Below are 23,882 nucleotides of genomic sequence, written 5' to 3' on the forward strand. Positions count from 1 at the left end.
CTGTGGCTGCCTCATCCCTAGAAATGTCCAAGGCCAGGTTGGAGCAACCTGGGGTAGTGGAAGGTGTCCCTGCCCATGGCAGAAGGTTGAAACAAGATGATCTTAAAGGTCCCTCCCAACTCAAATGATTCTGTGATTCCATGAAATTGCAGGATGATGGAGCAGGCAAAAAATTACACAGTTTGTTTCTGGAAATGGAAATGCAGGAATTTGGTCCCAAGCATGTAAAAATGGAGGTGGCAACCCAGAACAAAACCTGTGGATCTCAGGGATGATGCCCAGGTAGGAAAATATCACAGGCAAAAGTAGAATGTGAAGACAAAGGAGGAGGTGGTGCAGGTAAGGTTGACCATGAGCCCAAAAGGATCCCAGTTTCCATACTGGAAGAAGCCCTTTGAGACAAGTAGAGTACAGGAGATGGGGAGTTTCTCAACCAAGAGCTTGGAAAATACACACAAGAATTGACCCAACCTTTTTTACCAATGTCTCTGTCTATCCCATTTGCTTCATCACCTTGAACTCTTCCAAAACCAACCCTCCCTTCAGATACTGATTGGGAATCCCAAAATTCACTTTTAAAGAGAAATATCAGGCAAAGTCAGGCTTTAAAAACAATCACCACGATTTTTGTCCCTCCACACCTCTACCATAAAAGCCACCAATCCTCAGGGCATTGATGGGGAATAACTTTTGGAGGAAACCACCTGAAGCAGGGAGAACAAAGCTGGAGAAGAGCAGAACAGACTCTCTTTGCCCAAAATACTTCCCACGATTCCTGGCATTTCAGTGGGAGGACAAGATATTCCTGACCTAAAACCAGCCAAAATCTGTATTTTCACCAAACCCACCACTTCTAATTGCACCTTGGTCTAAAGAATCAATTATTTTAACAACCTTCCTGCTTTACACAAGCTCCAGGTCTTGTCTTGGTCTCTGAGACACTCCCTGGAAACATCTCCACCTCTATGGATTTAGGAATATTCCAACACAAGATTACGGCAACTTCAGTGCCAAAATATTTCTGGATGTTTCACCCATCCAGATAACTGGAAATAAACTAGTTTGGGACAGCACCTATATCCTAGTGGAAGTCTGGAGCATTCAACATGCTCCTCTTCATCACCAACATCCACACGTTTATTCATCCTCTTTTCAGCTTATTTAACTGCACCATGGAAACAATTAATTCCAAGAGGGAATACATAGGAAGCCAAAGGCATAAGCTGTTGGCACCAGCTCAGGATAACACAATTCCTAATATGATTTTACACTTTAAGTCAATAAACTCAGAGTAGACCAAACAAAGAGAGAAATTAAACAGTGAAGATGCAACAGAAAAACACAGAGCCAATGTGGGAGTTCCCGTGGCTCCTACATCCCAAGCAGCTGCATTCCAGGGATGGCAGAATTACCTGGATGTCACAAGGCGCCTGGTTTTCCAGGTGGGAATGGGGCTGGTGAAGGATGATAAGGCTGGAGACACCACGTTCTTCTTCACGATCCTGTAGCGCGTCTTTATCACCTTGTTGGCTGGGGGGCTCCTTACGAAGTGGAAGTTGGATCCTAGGAGAAAAAAACATGGAAAAACAGGCCTGAAATTTAGGTGTGGATGGGCACAGGAGGGATCTCACGGACATTCTCACAGAATCATGGAATTTTTAAGGTTGGAAAAGACCTTTAAGATCATCAAGTTCAATGGTCATTGGTCCCACATCCAACTTAAGTCCTACATCCAACATTTTAGCACCTAAAAAAAGGGGTGAAGTTTCAGGGTAACAGAAAGGTCTTGATGTGCTTAGGACTGGTTCACCAGCCCATCAGCAAAACACTACCACGGGAATCATGGATTCACCAATAACACCTTGATCCCAACATCCACACTGGAAATAAATGTATGCCTTTAATCCTTGGCATTTTCAAAATACTTTTAATCCTCAGAAGTGCTGAAGTCCAGGTTGGACAAGACTTGGAGCAACCTGGGATAATGGAAGGTCCCTTCCATGGACAGGGAACTGGATGAGCTTTAAGCTCCCTTCGAACCTTACCCATTCCTAGATTCTCTACGTTGCAGGATGATCTACATCCCAGGTTATTCCGCAGAATGTTTAGTGTAATTAACAGTTCTATGTTTGACTGCGGTTTTCCTCCACGAGCCTTTTTTTTTTTCCCCAAGCTTTCAGGAATGCACCTAATTGCCCGACTTTTATAACATACAGCTGTAACTGCCCAGATAATTAAAGCTGACACTCCATGCTGAGCCTCGGTCTCTGGGTTTTATAACTGATTTAAAGGGCTGGCTGTTTTTCTTGGAGATCCTCTCATTAAAATTATGGAGAGGCTGGGAGGGGAAAAGTGGGAGCATTATTTCCACTGAAAACATTCGACCCATCCCCATGTTTATCTCTGTGAGAGGAGGGAGAATAAGGTGGATTCCCAGGTAGACTAGGAAAAATAGGGAAATACATTTTAGAGCTGACACCATTCCCTAGGAAGGAGGGAACAGCTCCCCCATTGCTCTGCAACAGTGGCAACACCAATCCACAGCTTTACAGTTTCATATAGGGAATATTTTCCTTCTTGAGCATTCCCAACAAGTTGATGACTTGTGTTGGCTTTGGGAGGGATCAGGCAACACAAATTTCCATTCCCAAATTCAGAAAAAAAGTTATAACCCCTGGTGATGGAAAAAGGCAAAAACCAGGCTCTGCCGTGACAGAAAAATCACTGGAATTTTTTGTGGTAAAGATGACGCTCACAACGTTCTGCAATCTGAACCCATGGGATAAATCATGGAACTAAAGGATCTTCCAAGCTCTCTTCCAGTAGAAACCATCTGATGATTCAATGACTTAGAGGAACTGCAGCCACTTTACAAGTGAGGCACTTCAGAGGTCACTTTAGAGGTGAGGCAAGAAGGGAGAGAGGAAAGAACATGGAAAGCAAATGGGATCTCACTGCTCTTTCCCTACCTCAGGATTTTTTTGTAGCAGATCAAATTCTTCAGTGCAGTGACCAAACCTCTGCGTGGGCTTTTAAAGCCTTTGCAAAGTTGAAGCTCTAATTACAATTAAAATTGCTCCCAAGTACCAGCAAATGTGGAGTTTTTTCTTTCAGGGGACGGTATTTAGGACAGGAAAATGGGGACAAAAGAAAGAGGCGCTAACCCCTGCAGGGAACAACACCACACACATGATGAAATCCCAGCTATGGTGATTGTGGGACTGTCCTGAAATTATGGACTCATGGAATGGTTTGGGTTGGAAGGGAACTTGAAAACCATCCAGTTCAACCCCCTGCCATGGGCAAGGACATCTTCCACCATCCCAGACTGCTCCAAACCCTATCCAACCTGGTCTTGGACACATCCAGGGATGGATGGAGCAGCCAAAGCTTCTCCGGGTAACATCTGCCAGGGCCTCACCACACTTGCAGGGAAGAATTGCTCCCTAGTATCCCACCTAAATCTGCCTTTTGTCGCTTTTGTCACCCAGAACATGTGGACACACCTAACCTCACACAGATACAGCACCAACCACGTACCCAAAGCACTTCCACCCCACCGGGGAAGGGATGAGAGCCACAGTCTTACATCCTCCCCAACCAGCAACAACAGAAGTTGCCCCTTTCCCTCCTCCACTCCAACCTCACAGAATAACTAAGCTGGGAATTTACTGAATACATAATTAACATTTTTTTGCCCCCACACAAGCTTGAGCTGCCACCAATCAACCCAGAATTGCATCAAACTCCTGCCTGACAAGAAAGAGAGATCCCAAATTATTGCAGGCATCCCCCTCCTCCTCCTCCTTCCCCAAAACAGGCTGGCACCTGGCAAACTCTATTCCCAGAGGTAATTGGATGGTGTATTCATTCCGAAGCTGCTCCTTGGAAAGTGCCTGATGCGCGACTCCGGCATTAACCACCTCCTCAAAGAGCCTCTCCGAAGAGCTCCGTTTTCTATTATTACTTGCTAGCTGAGGGGTTTTGTGTAGATAATCATGTTATTTAGACAGGATGTTGGTTTAATTCCCTTCATTACAGGCTCCCAGGGTTGTAATTTTTTCCTCTCCGCGTGATGTATTCCCCGTGGCACATTTCACTCAAATCAAACACTTCACGCTTTTATTACAAACAATACCCCAGCGTCCCCCGTTATCAGCCCGGCGCACACATCCCCACTCCTCGCCGCGATCCAGAGGTCACTTCTAATGACTAATCGATCTCATTAGCTTTCCTAATTAAAAACTTTACTACCGCCATGGAAGACAAACTACAAAAAAACTGCTTGCATCATATTCGAATGGGATATGAGCATCATTTATCAGCCAGGGCCGCGCGCTGCTGAGCTCGGGGCTTTCTGCGGAGCCGCGAATCCCGCGGGTGCCGCTCGTGCCTCCTGTTCCCAGGGAAAAAAAAAATCCTGGTGTAAACTCCAAATGTAGAATTGTTAAGGTTCGAAAAGACCTCTAAGGTCATCAACCCAGTGCTGCCAAGGCCACCACTAAATCGTGTCCCCAAGTGTCACATCCACGCGGGCTTTTAAATCCCTCAAGGAATGATGATTCCACCACCTCCCTGGGCAACCCTTCAGTGAAGACATTTTTCCTAATATCCAAACAAAACTTCCCCTGGTATAACTTAAAGCTGTTTCCTCTTGTCCAATGCTGACCTTGAGATGGGGAATTTGTTGCCAAAATCTCTTACCAGGGTGCCTCAAGCAGGTAGGATCCAGGAGCCACCAGCACACGCATCCCTTAGGAAAGGGGTTGGATGCAAGGGTCCTTATTTCTTCTCTTATTTTCCTGAGAGAAGTACCAAGAATTGGCCCCCTGGGGAAGTTGAAGCAGGGAGGGAATAAAAAGAGTTCGCTCCTGGAATATTTCACCTGTAGAAGGGTCTGGAGAAACCTTCTTTTAAAGGAGGCTTAAAAGAAAGATAGGAAATTACTTTGGACATGGTCCTGGAGTGAAACGACAAGGAGGAATGGCTTCCCACTGCCAGAGGGCAGGGTTAGATAGAATATTGGGAAGGAATTCTTCCCTGGGAGGGTGGGGAGGCCCTGCTACAGGTTACCCAAAGAAATTGTGCTTGCCCCACCCATGGATTGGATGGGGCTTGGAGCAACCTGGTCCAGTGAAACATGTCCCAAAAAGCCGTGTTGATGTGGCAGTTGTGGACAGAGTTTAGTGGTGGCCGTGGAAGTGCTGAATTAACATTTGGACTTGATGATCTCAGAGCTCTTTTCCAACCTTAACGATTATTCCATGATTCTGTGATTCTAAATCCATGAGGCAAGAGGAAGATGATGATGCTCAGGCTGGATGAGGGAAACCACAATAACAGTGGAGTAAATCCTGTTCAGATACTGATGGGAAAAAGGAAGTTAAATAAACAACAGGAACTTCAGGAGGGCAGATTCCCAAATCCAAGAGATTACTGCTGCTTCAGGAACAGGATATGGGATAGAAAAGCTTCCTATATGGGCATAGGAATGGGAAAAAGAACTAAATTAAGTCATGACCTGGGTGCCACAAGGTCACCCATTGTCAATCCTTGGCCACCACGACCCCTCCTCTCTGCCTCCATCGGGGCTCAGTACCGAGCTGTGCCATTAATCCCGATCGGAGGCGAGACGGGAAGCAGTGAGTGACAGGTACATTGATCTTCCAGCACTTGGAAGCGAGACGGGAGCGGGGACGAATGCAAATTGAGGAGCAGAAGCTGAACCTTGGATACACTGCCAGGATTGTCCCCAGCAGCGGGGAAAACCTCAGAGATTAAAGGGATGCAGCAGAACTACCCCAAGGAAAAAAGCAAAGCAGAGACCAAAAAAACTCTGATAAAACCAAATTGCTCTTTCCAAACAGGCGTGAGGGGAAAAAACAGAAGGGTTAAGGACTATTAGGGCATGAGTGAAGGAGCCACCAGCATGTCCCAGCTCCTGATAGGGGGTAGAAAACTCCCACTTAGAAGCCAAAGCAGCTCCAAAAAGAACTGAAAATCTCTGCCAAAGGAGATTCCATCTCCCTGAAGGAAGAAGACGCTCAACCAAAGACATCCCAGGCTGCAGCAGGACCATCATACACTGATGCTCTGTGATGGTATGGGATCCAATCTCCCTCTTTTCCATGGGAAAAGGCATTCCTGACTAAAAACAATTTGCTGCTGGCTTCTGTTATGTGGATTTTGGGATGACCAATGTCAAGGCATGGAATGAGACCCCCACATCTGCTCCTTGTGAAATCCCTGCAAGACCATTTCCTAATGGATCTGATCATTTTGCACTGTCTCCCACCTCGTGGATGAAGTGAAGGTGGTGGAGGAGCTTTTCAGGATTTTAGTAAGAAGGTCCAAGGGCAAATTTGGGGGCAGCAGAGGAGTTTGCAGCCAGGAGCAACCTTGACAGCAGAAGCACCATGGGAAGCTCTGATGGCCAGGATGGATCACTCCTGCTCAGCAGCTTAAAGGGATTGGGAATCCCAATCACTGCCCTTCACATGAGAGCCAGGTTACTCCAAGCCCCACTCAGCCTGGCCTTGGACACTTCCAGGGATCCAGGGGCAGCCACAGCTTCTCTGGGAATTCCAGCCCCTCACCACCCTCACAGGGAAGAATTCCTTACCAATATCCTATCTGTCTCTGCCTTCTGGCAGTGAGAAGCTATTCCCTCTTGTCCTGTCACTCCATTTGCTTGTCCAAAGTCCCTCTCTGGCTCTCTTGGAGCCCCTTCAGGCACTGGAAGGGGCTCAAAGGTCTCCCTGAACCCTTCTCTTCTCCAGTCTCAGACTTCAGCTCATCACTGGGTGCAGAGGTGGAAATACACCCAAACCTCATGGGGATTATCCCAAACACCACTTGCTTCCCTGGATGAGAAAAACTGTGGATGGGAAGGGAAGAGCAATGGAGGGAAAACTGAGGAAAACAGAGAGAAGTTTGGCTAAAACAAGAATCATCGAATGGTTTGGGTTGGAAGGGACCTTTAACACCACAGAGTTCCAACCCTCTGCTATGGACTGGGACACCTTCCACTAGACCAGGTTGCTCCAAACATACGGAAATGACCTTCAACAGGGATAAATCCATGGGAAACCTGAATAAAGTTCCACTACAGCTCCTCCACCCAAAAGCAAATGGATCTGGTGTTTCCCATCCCACCACACCTGGATGGCACCACCCCTGAGCCACGGAGCTCCGACACCTTTTGTCCTGGCTGCCAACTTGGCAAAGTCCCTGGAGTCAACAAAAGCTTTGGGATTACTGTAATGCTGTTAGGAATTCAGTGTGAAAGCAGACACCAGTATTAGGGATGATTATCCCGGAGCAGGTTCAATATGTTCCCACAGAATGGCACAGCAAGAGGTTAATTATGTTGCGACTGGAATCAGCTTCCAAAAGGACCATCCTTGGGTTTAAGAGGGGAATTTAATTTTCACACTCATTCAGTTCCGAGCTCTTTCAAGAGCAACGGCCCTTTATGCCGGCGTGTAAACGATGCTTTATGATCATGAACTGCTGCTTAATAGGAAATAAATCCAATTGATCCAAACTGCTTTACCTGGGACCCAGAGCACGACAGCTGCTCCAGTTGTCACATTTTGAGAGGACGGAAGAAGGGCAGGATTTGGAGCTGAAACATTTTAGAGAACTCCAAAACCATTGGCAAATTTGCTTAGCATGGCAGCTGCTTTCAGCTGGGAATATTTGGAAAATTAATACCAAATCTGCTTGGCTAATTCCGTTATGTCAATCGGACCACAGGAAAAGAGGAAGTTCACAGAATCCACCAGGAGCGAGGCTGCGCTGGGCGCTGGCACTTGGAGATGAACTGTAAGGAAACACATTTTATCAGGCAAAGTATTAAATTCATGAAATTGTTTGGCTTGGAAGGGGCCTTTAAGACCACCTTATTCCAAAACCCTTACCATGGGCAGGGACACCTTCCACTAGAACAGGTTGCTCCAAGCCTTGTCCAGCCTGGCTTTGAACACTTCCAGGGATGAGGATTCACAACCTCTCTGGGCTAATCCACATATCCTGCTCAAATAAAATCTGTGGGTCTGGATCTGCATCCAAAATTCCAGGGTTTAGGTTATTTTGTTTCCAGGAAATAAAGAATGGGAAAACATCATCCAACTTGAAGAGAAAAATTCCAGCAGCAGGAAAGGGAGGGATTCTGCCCCTCTGCTTTGCTCAGGTGAGATCCCACCTGGAATTATACATCCAGCTCTGGGCTCTTCTGCTCCAACAGAGGGATGTGGAGCTGCTGGAGAAGGTCCAGAGGAGGCCATGGAGATGCTCCAAGGGCTGGAGCTTTCTGCTCTGGAGACAGCTGGGAGAGCTGGGAATGTCCAGCCTGGAGAAGGGAAGGTTCCAGACAGACCTTATTAGAGCCTTTCAAAAATCCAAATGTTTAGAAAAGCCCCATGATGCTTGGAGATGTCATGGGGGAACAAAGTGATGCCTGAGCTGTTGAGAAGAAAGAAGGGGAGCGAGGAGAAGAGCATCTGGAAAAGCTGGGGATGGCACAGCCAGGAGAAATCCAACAGTGAGGAAACACTGGCAGCAAGCGTGACCGGAGAGATGCAGAAAGAAAAGCAGCAGACGTGAAAGTCACAGAGCTACAAGAAACTCCCTGGGAAAATGCTGTTGCAAAAGACATTCAGGATGAGCCTCCCAAAAGGCTGAGGACCTGTACTCTCTTTCCAGCCCACTGGTGCAATCCCAACTTCAATCTGCAGCTGGGATGCTGCACAGGATGGATTTTAGTGGATCTGGTTCAGTGGATGTGGTGTCTTTGGGGTTTGGGTACTCCCAGGAAACCACAACATCCAGCATGGAATCATGGAATGGTTTAGGTTGGAAAAGAGCACTAAGACCACTGAGTCAAACTGTTCAGTACTGCCAATGCCACTGCTAAACCACGTCCCCAAGTGCCACATCCATGCATTTTTTGAACTCTTCTAGGGATGGTAACTCCACCACTGCCAAGGGAGCCTATTCTAACACCTGACCACTTTTCCATGAACAATTTTTTCTCTCCAATATCCAATCTAAACCTCTCCTGGCACAACCTGAGGTCTTTTCCTCTTGTCCTTTCCCTTGACCCTGACCCCCATCTGGCTGCACCCTCCTGTCAGGGAGTTGTGCAGAGCCACAAGGTCCCCCCTGAGCCTCCTTTTCTCCAGGCTGAACCCCTCCAGCACCCTCAGCTGCTCCTGGTGCTCCAGACCCTTCCATTCTTCGTGGAATACCATGCCTGCAAGTGTTCAAGAATGTGTGGATGTGGCACTTGGGGACATGGATTAGTGGTAGCCCTGGCAGTTGCTAGGCGAATGGTTGAGACTCGACGATCTCAGAGGTCTTTCCCAACCAAAGCCATCCTTCATTTATCCAAATCCATATCATTTTTCAAAGGGGTCTGAGTCACTTTAGTCCTGACAGCCCCCAAAGCCAGGTGATTTGGGAAGCCTTAGAAAATAATGGGAAGAACTGTGCCCTTGACTACACAATTCCAACACCAATATTCCAACTACAACAGCAACACCAGCAAATATCCTGGTTTATTCCCTCCAATCCCAAAATACAGAGAGAGGCAGAGACAGAGGGGTCCAATAAGGTCTTGGTGGGGACAGGAGGACACATCACCAGTAACCCCAGTAACCCCACAAGCTATCACATCCTCATCCCCACTGCCAAAAAGCCGCAGGATAGCCCTTCCAAACATCACAGGAGCAGAAAAGCCTTCCAAGGATGAGGAGAGCCCACATTATCCACGAGGATTGGCAAGAGGAGGTCACACTGAAGGCTCTGAACACCGTTTTCCCAGCTCCAGCCCATGTTAAAGAGCCTGAATGGGTCTCTGGAGCATCGGCCCTTGTTCAAACACAACCCTTATTATTATAACAAAAGAGGGTGGTGGGTTTTCCTTCCCCCCTTCCCTTGGTGAATGATTATTAATGTGTTTCCAGGAGCTGGATCCATTCCTCTAAATGAGAGCGGGATGGCAGGAGGAAAGCTGATAAATGCCCTCCTCCCCCCGGCCTCGCGGCGGGAGCTGCCAGGGGTGCTCGTTCTAACAAGCTGCAGATGGAAGACAACTGGAATAACAAAGTATGAATTTTTATGAGTCTAATAAATCACTCCACTTTTCCTGCTCTTGATCGTTTCCAGCACTTCAGACACCAGAAAAACCCCGGCTATAATCAAATGGGTTCAGGGATCTCATGTTCACGCCTCACCGTGACACGGGAAGAGGTGGCTCTGCCTTGGGAGCGCTCGGCGGGCTGGAATTCCATTTGCATTCATGCTTTAGGATTGACTTCTTTTTTTTTTTTCTTTTTTTTTTTTATTTTATTTAAATTTAACAAGGAAAAATTTGAATCTCTTAGGTATTCCCCACCCTCAAAGCCACTTATCCAACAGAAGGCCAGCTTTCAGCTTTCTAAGCATCCACTTAAAAAGAACCTGACCTGACTCTGGCATTCAGCAGAGGAACTTGGATAAACTCAGGGAGATGGGAGGAAAACTTTGCAGGCAGAAGGTTCATTAAGTTCCTTTTAATTCTCCTTTCTAAACTTTGATATAAAGCAGGTGATGGACAGGCTCAAAATCCATCCCTACGAGAAACAAAGGGATTCAACTACAAGTTGTAGCCATTGAATAGAGGCACACAGGTTTGCTGAGGGAACTATTTGCCAAAAAGCCAGAAAAGCATCACATCCATGGAAATAAAGAAGCAGGATGTTGTTTTCCTTAGCAAAAAACCACTCTTGAAACCTCCCAGACAGAAGAGAACGGAGCTGAAGTCAGACACACCACAATGGTTCCCTAACCATGGAAGGTGGGGTTGGAATGAGATGATCTTTAGGGTCTCCTCCAACTCAAACCATTCCATGATTCCATGTGCTTAAGAAAAGGAGAATCATTGCCCCACGTCAGTCTACAGTCCCTCAAGACCAAGCACAGCTCTAGGATCTTTGAAATCTGGAAAAAAACCCACTCCTTATAATCACAGAATCATTAAGGTTGAAAAAGAGCTTCAAGATCGAGTCCAATCTGTGATCGATCCTCACCTTGTCATCCAGACCAGAGCCTTGAGTGCCACATCCAGTTATTCCTTGATCATCTCTAGGGACGGGGACTCCACCAGCTCCCTGGGCAGCCCCTTCCAATGCTTAACAACCCTTTCCATCACAAAATTTTTCCTGAAATGGAGCTAATGTTGCAGCACACCCAGTCCTGCAGCACCCATGTCGACAGCGAGTTCCCATCTCAGTATCCCAAACCTCAACAGTTCACCTCCCTGAAGGACGGATGCCAAGTTAACAGGGAAACCTGTTGTTTCCATCACCCTTATCCTGCCCTAGTCTTTAATCCATCCAATATGTTCTTTTTCCCCGCTTTTCATTTGCTTTTCCAGCACTGCACTGCATCAGGGAGGGAATTCATCTTTGACAAACATTTACCGATTATCAAATCACAACTGCAGCCGCCGACAGGGGCAATAAGTCACTTTAAGCAGCCGCCCGTATTCCAGGCTCAGGAGTTTGGGCAGCTCCTCGATGACAAATCACTCCTGTCAAAGCCGCGTGTTCCCAGCCGCTCCGGAGCCGTGTTCCCTGTTGTTCCACGCTACCTGGTGTTTAATGACAACACTGTCAGACTAAGACGAAGCCGCTGCGCCACCGACTGCCAAAGCCCCATTAGAGGGAAGATTGAGACCCTACTCTTCCCAAACTCACTCAAGCAACACAACCCACGAGTTTTTATAATTACGGCGCGAGAGCCATCGATCCCGCGCTGACATCCAACCTATCCCTATGAAATGGGAGTAGTTTGCTGGCTGACAGTTGCTATAGATTATTGTGGGTGGGTTGGTTGTTTTTTTTCCCCCCTTTTTATCCATCGCTCGACAAAGCTTGGGATGGATGGGAAGGAAGAAGAGGAAAACGTGTGCGGTCTTTTCAGTGCTGTTTCTATCCCAACTCTTTCCCTTCAGAGGAACTTCAGAGAATCCCACAATGGTTTGGGTGGGAAGAGACTTTGAAGATCATCCAGTTCTGAAGCCCTACCATAGGCAGGGACACCTTCCACTATCCCAGGTTGCTGCAAGCCATGTCCAACCTGGCCTTGAACACTTCCAGGGTTGGGGTAGCCATAGCTTCTCTGGACAATCTGTGCCAGGGCCTCCCTATCCTCCCAAGGAAGAATTCCTTCCTTATTTCTGCTCTAAATCTTCCCTCTTTCAGTTAAAACTTTCTCCCTTGAGGAGGAAGAACATTGCTGTTGCTTTAAAGAAATGCGTTCATCTGCTTGAAGCCGTAAACAGGATCCGTTAAGTTCCTATAAATAAAGAATTTCACAGCCTAAGCTGTGCATGAGCATCAGGGCATGTGGTTGATTTCCTTGGATTGCCCATTTGGGTGATCCAGCTGGATGGGTTTGGCACTCATCCATTTCTCCCACCTCCCCAAAGACCACGGCTTCAGCTGTGCTGGAGGAGAAAGAAACCAATGGCATTCCATGCTCAGCATGGGGTTGGATGGCACCAAGAGGCACCCAAACCCTACCCACCATCCCATTCCATGGGCAGAACTTAAGGAATTGACCACTAGGGCTTAAATGGGATCAGATGACCCAAAACCACCATTCCTGCACCAGAGATGGAATTTTCTCATAGGTCTGATCCTAAAAAACATCCTCTTCAGGATGGGGTTCAGTGAGAGGGAGCTTAAATCACGGAAACACAATGCCAAGACTTTCTCTTGGGCCAAATTCACATGGGGACCAGGGTCACTGAAACTTATGATGTGGAAAACAGAATTACAAGAAGGAAATTCCCATTTGCTACCTAGATGGCTCAGGAGAGCCAATCCTCCTTAGAAAATCCCAAGTAAGGACTACACCAGAAGACTTGGGAATAATTTTGATTCAAGGTCCTCTCAGGCACATGGTGGAATTCAGGGGGTGTCCTGTGCAGGACCAGAACTTAGACTGGATGACCTGTGTGGGTGCCTTCCAACTCAGGATATTCCATGATTCCTTTCAGCCATGGTTTTGAAGCATAAAGGCACAAAGATGAGCCTACATCACTTTTTCAGGAAAGGGAAAAGAAGAAAGCTTTGGCATTGGTGGCTCCTCAGCTCCCAAGGTCAACAACATCATAATAAGGAAAGCTCAGACCTCCAAGTCACCTGATCCCAAGTAGAAGAAGCAACTTTGCCACATCCAAGGCTTCTAACAACGAAGGGAACAAAAAAATGAAAAAAAATCCATTTTTGGCAGAAAGCAAAAGCTCTTTTTCCCAAAATGTCCATAATCCCATCTATGCCCCCTGATCCAGTGCTTTACATTCAGGTTTCTACTCCTTCCAAGTAGAAGAAGCAACTTTGCTACATCCAAGGCTACTAACAAAGAAGGGAACAAAAAAATGAAAAAAATCCATTTTTGGCAGAGAGCAAAAGCTCTTTTACCCAAAATGTCCATAATCCCATCTATGCCCCCTGATCCAGTGCTTTACATTCAGGTTTCTACTCCTGCATCCCTGAGCATCATTCTGGAACATGTGTCATCCCATGCTGGAGCATGTGCCTCTCCAACAGCACAGCTTGAAGGAAATGGCATCTGGCCAAGGCCAGGTTGGATTGGGCTTGGAGCAACCTGGACTCATGGAAGGTGACCCTACCCACGGAAGACAGATAGAATAAGATGATCTTTCAGTTCTCTTTCAACCCAAATCACTTTCCTTCAATCTTTTCCGGTGACTCCAAACCTCTGGAGGCCCCTGGATTCTATTCCAACAAAAAATTCATTTTCCAAAGGCTGAGTGATAGGTGAGCAGAGCATTCCCTTTGTCACCCCCTTGGGATCACCCAGGGGTGTCAGTGACAGAGAGGGAAAGAACAACAAATCTCCCTTTTCCAGCCTCCACATCTGACTAGCTGTTCCAGATGGGGGCCGGGGGGGGAGGGTGAATATTTGATAAATTTTCATTTCCTTTCTGAAGCTATCAGGGAATTTTTTTATTGACAGTGCTCCAGGGTTTTTCCGATAGTGTCAGGTAAAAGGGCACATGCTCTTGCTTATTATTATACCAAATACATATTTTGGAGGGAGAAACAGCTACAATCCACCTCCTCCAAAAAAAAAAACAAACAAATCCTCCAGGTATGAGTCCTGCAGAATTCCATACACCTCACAAGCCATGTGGGAGCCTGGTTCATGTCCCCTGACCCAGAAGGGATGATGGAGGGAAGATAAACCCAGAATCATGGAATTGTTGAGGTTAGAAAATACATCCAAGACCATCAAGTCCCACTGTTAACTCAGCATTGCCACATTCACCATTAAACTACGTCCCACATGCCACATCCACACGTTTCTTCAACACTTCCAGGGATGGTGATTCCATCACCATGCTCCGAGGGCTGGAGCCTCTCTGCTCTGCAGCCAGGCTGGGAGAGATGGAAAAGTCCAGCCAGGAGAAGAGAAGTATCCAGGGAGACCTTGGAGCACCTTCCAGTGCCTAAAGGGACTCCAGAAGAGCTAGAGAGGGACTTGGGACAAGGGATGGAGTGCCAGGAAAAGAGGGAATCGCTTTCCAGTGCTAGAGGGCAGGGACAGATGGGATTTGGGAAGGAATTCTCTGTGAGAGTGGTGAGGACCTTGCACAGATTTTCCAGAGAAGCTGTGGCTGCCTCATTCCTGGAAGTGTCCAAGGCCAGGCTGGATGGAGCTTGGAGCACCCTGGGATAGTGTGGGCAAGGTGTACCTGCCCATGGCAGGGGATGGAATGAGAGGGTCTTGAAAGATCCCTTCCCACCTAAACCATTCCTAGATTCCATGAAGACACAAGGCAAGGGCACCAAGACCTGCCTCAGCACAGCTCCAGCCCCTGGCAACAACAATCACCAAACAAACAGCATCCTAAACCAGGAAACAGCTGGATTTTAAAAAGGACCATAGGCTAAATCACTTTGGATTTCCTGCTGGTTCACAGCTTGATGGCTTCTTGTCCAAAGGTCAGAAATTCCCTCTCCGAAATCCCCCCGGAATAGACTCCCTATAAAAAGAACCAGGAGCTCACAGCAAATCCCACATGCGAACCGTAAAGCCATAATCCCTGGAGCTCCAGGGATTCTGCACATGCCACTGGGAGTGTGAACAGCCAGACTCCCAGCCTGAATCTCAACTGCAGTAATGCCTCCCAAAGTTTTCCCCTTGGCTCCCAGAAGATCCATGCACTGGCTGTTTCTCAGGGCCTCAGGATTTAATCCAGTACAGCAAATCCTTCAGGAGGGTTTATGACCAAGGAATCAAAGATTTCCAGGATGGCTCAGGAGTTCCACAAAACCAGGTAAAAGGTTTTACAAAGTGTCTGTGTATTTTCTTTTACAATAACCCAAAGCGATAGATGGTCTTGGAGAATTTATGTCCCATGTGCAGGAAAATTTGATCTTATGTAAATGAAGATACATAAATTAAATGACCAAATAAAACCACTGGAAAATTCAAAAGGAGGAACATAGGAAATCTTGTATCGCACAATTTTAGCATAATGGGGTAGAGCGTTTCCACTGCCAGAGGGCAGGGTTAGACGGGATATTGGGAAAGAATTCTTCCCTGGGAAGGTGGGGAGGGGCTGGGATGGAATTCCCAGAGAAGCTGTGGCTGCCCCATCCCGGGAAGTGTTGAAGTCCAGGTTGGACATGGGGCTTGGAGCAGGATGTTGTAGAGAGCCAGAAGGATCCCCCTGAGCCTCCTTTTCTCTAGGCTGAGCCCCTTTCCCAGCTCCCTCAGCTGCTCCTGGTGCTCCAGACCCTTCCCAGCTCTGCTCCCTTCTCTGGACAACAACAAACCCAAAGTCTTTCCCATGAGCTCTTCAGAGGCACCAAAGTGACAGAGGAAAGCACCAACCCCCACCAGCTGCCCCAATTCCCACAGGAGCACACGGAAAAGGCAGCAGGATTTTAGGGAAAGGCAGCAGGGACACCCCATTAACCTTTCTCTCCCAGGGTTCCTGACATTTCCACACCAAAGCCAGGCTGTCACCACTCACGTCCCATTATTTGGCCAAACTCACACCCTCTCCAAGAAAACAGTTTGGAAAACTCTGTCCCCACAACCCCCCCTTCCCTTAACTCCTCGGAGCATGGCGGCACAAAACGCCTTTCCTAATGTTTCACACTCCGAGAGCTCCTCCAGCCCGTGCTCGCCGTGTAATCCCCACAAAGTGCTTCCCAAAACAGCTGCAGCTCTCCTTAATTAGTCTCCGCGGGCAACGGGCATTAACGATTCAGTCGGATGAGCAACTATTTCTGTGTAAACCCCACGCACTCCCCCTGGAAGTCTCTCCGTGCATCCATCAGGAATGGCTCCGTTGAGCAGTTGAGCGCTGACCTCTTGGCCAAACCTTTCTGGAAAAGCCACATTAGGAGCAGGTGACCACCAGTGCTCCGAGGTGGTGTCGCCATGAGGAAAACACTGACCAGCTCCAAGATCACTGGGAATTCAAACCCACCTGCAGGTCTTGGGAGAGATCTGGTCAAGACAAGGAAACAACTTTCAGCCCCCGAATTTGGGTCCATGGTTCATGGATTTGGGATAAACTCTTAAATTACAGCAAGAGCTTGCTGTGTTTGCTCCAGGGCTCCTTTAACAGGAGCTGCATTCCAAGAAACTCAATGTCTTTACTCAGGCAAATGGGGCTCCAGGGTCTGAACAGAAGGGAGAGGGAAGATGTTTATCCCATCAAAGCGTTGTCTTGACTCAGCAATTCCAGGGAAGCCTTCAGCAAAAATAACTCCTTGAGCAGGAGCAGGTTCTGCAATAAAACCCAGCCACTGTGTCCACCTAGTGCCTAATCAGGGGCCAGGTTTTAAAAGTAATTATAATAATTAACAGGAGGGGAAAAAAAGCTCAGAACTTGGGAATCAGATGCTCATGGAAAAGATGAGCTTGAGGAGAAAATAGCTGAGCAGGTGGTGATTTTACCACAGGTTTTAAGGTGTTCAAGGCAGAAAATGACTGAATCTCACATTAAAATATTCCTTGGATAGTTGTGCCTGACAGGGTCAAAGGATCAAAGGGATTTGTCCACCAGCCAAAACACCCTCTGGATTCATAGGACATCCTGAGTAGGAAGGGAATCATGAGGATTAATGAGTCCAACTTCTGGCCCCACATAGGACATCCCAAAAATCCCACCCTGTGCCACAGAGACCTTTCCAACGGCTCTGGCAGCCTTGGGGCCATGACCATTCCCTGGGGATCTTGTCCCAGCCATCCTCTGGAGGAAGAACCTTTTCCTGATATCCAACATAAACCTTCCCTGATACATTTCCAGCCATTCTCTCAGGTCCTGGCTGTGGTCTCAGAGAGCAGAAATTGGAGCTGCCACTCCTGAGGAAACTCAAGATCCCAATGATTCTTCCTGCAGTCTCCTCTTCTCCAGATTTTTCCCCTCCAGGCCCTTCAGCATGTCCCTTTGGGACAGCTTTATATCCTTATTTCTGGGATTACAGGTTCCAGCTGTTTTTCTCAAGGAGCACAACACGTGCTGTCCCAAGTGTCCCCCCAACTCCTCCTCCCACCAGCTCCAGCCCAAGGAATGAGTCTTCCAGAGGGGGCTAAACATCCTCGAGGATAACAAAAGCCAATCAGCTAAGCAAAATCTTCCTCCAAGCTCAGCACAAACTTCAGGAAGAGGCTTCTCCAGGCTGATTTTCTCCTCTTGATGTACCTGTGTGAGTCCCAAAAGTGTCAGGAAAGTCCCCAGACATCCCTCGGCTCTTAGGGGAAGAAAAGTGCTTCCTTCAGGGTGGTGGCTCCCAGGAATCCACGGAGCCAGTGCCATGTCTCCGAGCAATTTGAGGCTGGGGAGAGCCAGTGGAGCAGCACATGGCACACCTCCTCTTATCCTTTCTCTCCAGTTTTTTCCCTTCCTGCTGGGTGCAGACATCACACGGGAGGTGCCCGCGGGATCTGCTTCCCGCCCCGAGGAACCTGGGAAGAGGCACCCCGGGAGCAGCACCTTCCATCAGAGCTTCATTTGCAGCCAGAGGTTTTCCAGCCCCTCCAGGAGCTCCTCTGGATCTGAGGGCGACACAAACACCGAGCGGCGCCGCAGGCTCCCCGCAAGTTCCTGAAGTGGCGCTCAGGTGGGAAAAAATATCCATGTCCTGCTCAAAACTCCAGAGCTTCTCTGTTAACTTGCCACTTCCCAGAATCCCTCTGGATTCCCTCATGGATAACACTATCTGATACCTCAAATGCCACCAAAACCTCTCTTGGAATAGATCCCAAACCTCCCCCTTGATTAACACAAGTGGACATAAAACAACCCAAACTAACTCGAGGCTGTTTCAAATCATAAACCACCTTTGATTTTTTTCCTATTCATAAAACCTGGGACAATATGGAAGCCAGGGAGGATGTTTATCCATAAAGTTGGACTGGAATATCAATATTTATCTGATGGAAATTTATAACGAGCTGGGAAGTGATTATTGATACAGGGATCAGGAATTTGCAGCAAACTGAATGCAAAGCAATGACAGGGCCACTACCAAAATACACCATGTGTGTGTTTATTCCATAAATATTCTATTCCCTACTCCCACAAAAGGGAATCCCAGAAACCTAGTCTAGTGCAAGGTGTCCCTGTCCATGGAAAGGGTTGGAATGAGGTGGTCTTTAGGGTCCCTTCCAAAACCATTCCAAACCATTCTGGGATTCAGGGTATTTACAGGATTTGCAGGAGGAAAAAGGGAGAATGAGGGTAGATTTGCAGGGATAATTTCTGTGGAAAACCTCTGGAATACAAACGGAAGCTGGAGGGGGACTCAGCCTGGAGAAAAGGAGGCTCAGGAGGGACCTCCTCACTCTGCAACTCCCTGACAGGAGGGTGGAGCCAGGTGGGATCAGGATCTGCTCCCGGGGAACAAGGGAAAGGATGAGAGGAAACAGCTTCAAGCAGCACTAGGAGAGGTTTAAGTCGGATATTGGGAAAATTTCTTCATGGAAAAGGTGGTCAGGCACTGGCACAGCTGCCCAGGGCAGTGGTGGAGTCCCCATCCCTGGAAGAATTTAAAATCCATGTGGATGTGGCACTTAGGGACAAGGTCAGTGGTGGCCTTAGAAATACTGAGGGTACACCTGGACTCGATGGGCTCGAGGTTTTTTCCAACTTTAATGATTCCATGATTTTATCTCGCGGACTTTGCATTTTGCTGCCTGATATTTGCACCCATCTCCACACTGATTTGTCCCTGAGGGCTCCAGCCACCACTTTTCATGGAGGGAAGGAGAAATTCCTTTCTCCATGCAGTTTCCTGGAAGCAAGTAAGTGGGAGGATTAGGAAGGAGGGAATCAAGTGGGGAAACTGAGGCAGTATCCAGGATACTTTGCTGGAAAAGCAAAGGAGACATCAGTGCTGCCCTGACTTCCCAGGATTTCCCTCCCTTCAATTAACACCTGATCCCTTCTCCAGGAATTCAGGAGAGAGGATAAAAGTGGGATGTCAACAAAAGGGCTGCACTTTTCCAGCAGGGGTGCTGGAAATGGTTGGAGTCTCCAAGATAATTGTGTCCATGTGCAGGGTGGGAAAGTGGCTGGAGTCAGGTTTCGGTCCAGCCGTGAATTCCCAAATTGTGGGGCTATTAATACATCCTGGGATGCTGGGACACGGCCATGGCATGCCAGCTGTGCCTCTGGATTGGGAACAACTGCGTGCTGCAAGTCTGGACCAAGGACTGTGTGGCCCTTTCCATAAAACCAGTCCCAGCACCAGCACTGATCATCACTGATCCAGGGATAGCTCTGCCCTCCAACTCCCAAAATTCATCCTTAAAAAGTGGTTAATAATCTAGATCATTACATGGAATTTCACTAAATCCATGCAGAAAAACCTCAACCTGAAGTCTAAAAGAGCTTTAGCCCTGGCCAGATTCCAAGCGTCAGAATCCAGGGACAGCTCTCAGGATCCAAGGACTGCTCTGCTCTCCACTTCCCAAAATTTCATGCTTTGTAATTCATTAATCTGGATCCTTACATGGAATTTGGGGTTAATTCTGCTGCAAATCTCTGCAGGAAAACCTCAAGATGAGGTTTAAAGCAGCTTTATCCTCTGTCACATCCCAGGTCTCAGATTCCAGGGATCATTCTGCCCCTCACTTCCAGAGATTCATCTTTAGAAATCTGGATCATTTTGGATCAAATTTTTACACAAAATTTGGGATTAATTCTCCTGCGAATCCTTGTAGGAAAATCTCAAATTCAGTTTTAAAGGTGTTTTAAACCCTTCACATCCCAGGTCCCAGATTCCAGGAATTGTTCTCTCTCCATTTAAAAAGTGGTTAATCTGGATCTTTACATGGAATTGGGGACTAATTTTGATGCAAATCCAGGCAGGAGTGAGCACAATGGGGAATACTTTGGTCTTCCCTTAGGATACCTCAGAGGAATTTTTTAACACAGCCCTCAATATCCCACTTTTCCTCATTTAAAAGCAACAAAACCAGGAAACAGAACGACAAACAGATTCTTCCTAGAGCAGACAGAAGGATCAAAAGCAAAAACAATGATAAAACTAAAAAAAAATTCCCCAGTTCACCTTTTTTCCTTCCAAAGCTGCTTTAACACTTCCTTGACTGCCCTAAATCCTAAGGAATTTCCTTCCCATCCTCCATTCTGGCCCTGCTTTAAAAAAAAAAATCCTGAATAAACCGATTTTTAATAACCAAATATTAAGAAATTCCTTGATTTATCCAAGTGTTTAAGCCCACTTAAACTCCTGTGCCACCAAATTTACACCCTCAGGAGTCCCGGGAAAAAGCTCCAAAGATTCCTTTGCATCCCCCCCTCAATTCTTTCCCAAAGGGAGGGAGTGAGCTGCCGGAAAAACCGCAAAGGTGGGAGCTCTTTTCCAAGTCTCCTAACGAATTTCCCCGCTCTCCGGGATGACAGATCACCGAAGCTCCAGATGGATTGCTTGGAAAAGTGAGATGGTCGTGTTTGGGCCCCGACGTCAGCACATCCCATCAATCTCCGGGGAGTTCATCCCCCCCTTCCCTTTTCCAGAGTTCATTCCCACTTCATTACAGGATGGAGTGAGCCGGGAGTGTCTGATTTACCGGATACTTCCTGAGCTCCGGGGAAGGCACTGGGAAAATGGGAGCGGAGCTTTGTATTCTCAAAGCAGCACCTGCCCCGTTGATATTCCTTAAAAAGGGGCACAGGGCAGGAGAGAGGAAGATATTCATCTTATGGAATGATGTGGTTTCCAACTTCCCTCTTTTTGGGTGGTAAAATCCTGGGAGAAATGCGCTCCCTGGAAGGATAACACATCCCAAAGGGACTGCCCTGCTCCTCTGGGAATCTGCAGATCCTGTTCTCCTACACCAAATGCCTAATCCAAGGACAGCTCAGTTTTCCTGGCTGGACAACACATCCCAAAGGCTCTGCCTGCTTTTCCAGGAACCTCCTAGAAATCCAATTTCCCTAAATCAAACACCAGGAGCCTCAAAACACGGGAGAACACAATTTTCCCGGCAGGACGGTACATCCCAAAGGGTCTGCCCTGCTCCTCTGGGAATCTCCTGGAGATCCCACCCTCTTACACTAAACACCAAATGCCTGAATCCACAGGATAGCCCAGTTTTCCTGACTGGATAACAAATCCCAAAGGCTCTGCCCTGCTCCACCAGGAATCTCACTCTCCCACACGAAATTCCAGGAGCCTCAAGTCACAGAGCAGCCGACTTTCCCTCTGAAAACTTTGCAGGACATCACCAAACCCCACCTTAAATCACCACCACAGCAGGTTTACATCACCAATTCAGCCTTTTTTCCAAAAAGCCCTTATCCTGATTCCCAGAAAAGAACTGGAGAGCTTTTCCCACTCTTTTCCATAAAACCATGCCCTCCCTGGACAAGTGCAGCCATGCTGAAAACGGATTTTTGGCACTCTGTGACATTAAGGTGCCGCTGCTCCCGGCTCCCAGGTAATTTCCTGGTCAGCATCCCTTTATCCCACCATCTGCTGGAATGATTACGAGCTGGAAAAATCCTGACCCAGCAGGAAAAGTGGAGAAGGATGAGGCAGAGGGAAGCAGATGCAGCAGGATCGGGCTGGAGCGGAGTTCCAGCACGGAGCTTGTGCCTCAACATTTCCCCTCTACGGAACAAAATCCTCCTGGATATGTATAAAAGAGGGGGAAAAAGGGGGAAAAAAAATTCCCAGCACGAGGATATTTCATGGAAAAATGAGGGTTTGGAGGTTGCTTTTTTATTTTGCAAGATGAATTTTACATCATAAAAAGGGAATGTTTCCATTTACTCAAATTATAACTGAACGTGGTTTCGGATTTTTTTAAATCCCGAATTTTTGTCTGTGAAAAGCCAGGAATGCACATCCCATTTTTATCCTTTACAGGGATCCTCTCACTCCTCAATTTGGTCACTCTGGCATAAAGCTCTTTGCCAGAAAATCCAAGACAATCCAGGTCGGCAGGGTCCAATTGGAAAAGATGGATTTGATTTTCCGATGGAGCCTTTCGCGCTCTTGTTCTGCTCCAGAGGGTATGGAGGTGATGCCACCCCATTCCCTCCCCCTGTGGAGCAATTAAAGCAGCAATTAATTAATTAATTGTGGCTAAGGACAGGTCGAAAGTTTTGGGAAGGCAGGGAAATAAAATAAACTGATCCAATAAAAAATTCCCGGTTAACTCACCGTTCTTGGGAATCAATTAACAAGACAGGAATCGGCTCCGTGTGGGAAACATCCCAGAGGCAGCAAAAAAGCAACCCCAGCTCTGTCCCTAAGGCAGGAATCCCACACGGAGTGGGAAAAGGTAATTACAGGAGCACTGGAAAACAGGATTTATTCCCAAAGGGGTTTTTTACAGAGCATAATTTTCTCGGCATCTTAAGCCGCTCTCACTCCTGATAGTTCAGGAATAGTGGGAATGAAGGAGTTAAAAAAAGCCAACACAGTGTTTAAATGCAATTCTTGCACCTCACGGCTTATCCAGGATATCCCAAATTATCCAGGATTCATGAAGACCCCAGAGGGTTTAACTAAAGAGGAGCTGGGATACGCCTCACTTTATTTGGGACTGAAGGGCAGAATTAGGGATTAAACCCAAGTTTACCCTCAAAGCCCCACAAAAATGAAGGCAGGGCACCACTGCCGGGGAAATTCCAAGCAGCTCCGGCCCGCCTACAATTCCTGCTGAACACACGGATATTTTGCTGCTTCTTGTAACTCTCAGTTCGTTTTTCCCTATGGGAAAAAAAATCCTTTCTCCAGAAAAACGGCAGAGGCATCGTGCCCCCTAGAGGGTACCACGGCAGGTCCTGGCATCAGATCCTGCTTCTCTGTATCCCAACGGGAAGAAGATGGAAGGAAAAATTCAATTTCTTCCCATAGATTTCCACACCTGTGCCTGAATATGCTTTGTAAAGAATTGGAAAAGAAAAGGAGAAACGCATCCAGGAATTTTAAACTTTTCAGTACAGGCTCCAAATTTTATCCCCCCCCAAATTTTCCTTTCCAACTGGGAAATTGGTGTAATTAAACCCCAAACCAATGAATTCAGGGAAAAAAAAATCTATCCCAAATCAAGGAATACAGGGAAGAGATCCCTTTTTGTTTTGCAAACAAAACACACATGGAATTAATTAAGCTCTCCAGGTAAGTTGGGCTGACTGCAGTTATCCCTAAAAATCATCCCAAAAGGATCCCTTTGGGATGTGGTCAACACACATGGAATTAATTAAGCTCAGCTTAAGATAACTAGTAACTCTAGTTATCCCTAAAAATCATCCCAAAACGATCCCTTTGGGATGTGGTCTTGCTCAAAGCCTTGGGGGGGGGGGGGGG

General features: G+C 47.2%; 1 protein-coding gene across 3 annotated transcripts in view; it reads right to left on the reverse strand.

The window, feature by feature from the left end:
• Positions 1–23,882, reverse strand: part of ZC3H3 (zinc finger CCCH-type containing 3) — a 135,644-nt gene that overhangs the window by 76,107 nt on the left and 35,655 nt on the right. For all 3 annotated transcript variants that reach the window (XM_041459543.1, XM_041459542.1, XM_041459544.1), the window contains exon 4: positions 1,413–1,563. In XM_041459543.1, the coding sequence (XP_041315477.1) occupies positions 1,413–1,563 (151 nt within the window). The remainder of the gene's footprint in view (positions 1–1,412; positions 1,564–23,882) is intronic.

The sequence above is a fragment of the Pyrgilauda ruficollis genome, unplaced genomic scaffold (assembly GCF_017590135.1).
Source record: "Pyrgilauda ruficollis isolate IOZ18807 unplaced genomic scaffold, ASM1759013v1 scaffold138, whole genome shotgun sequence".
NCBI lineage: Eukaryota > Metazoa > Chordata > Aves > Passeriformes > Passeridae > Pyrgilauda > Pyrgilauda ruficollis.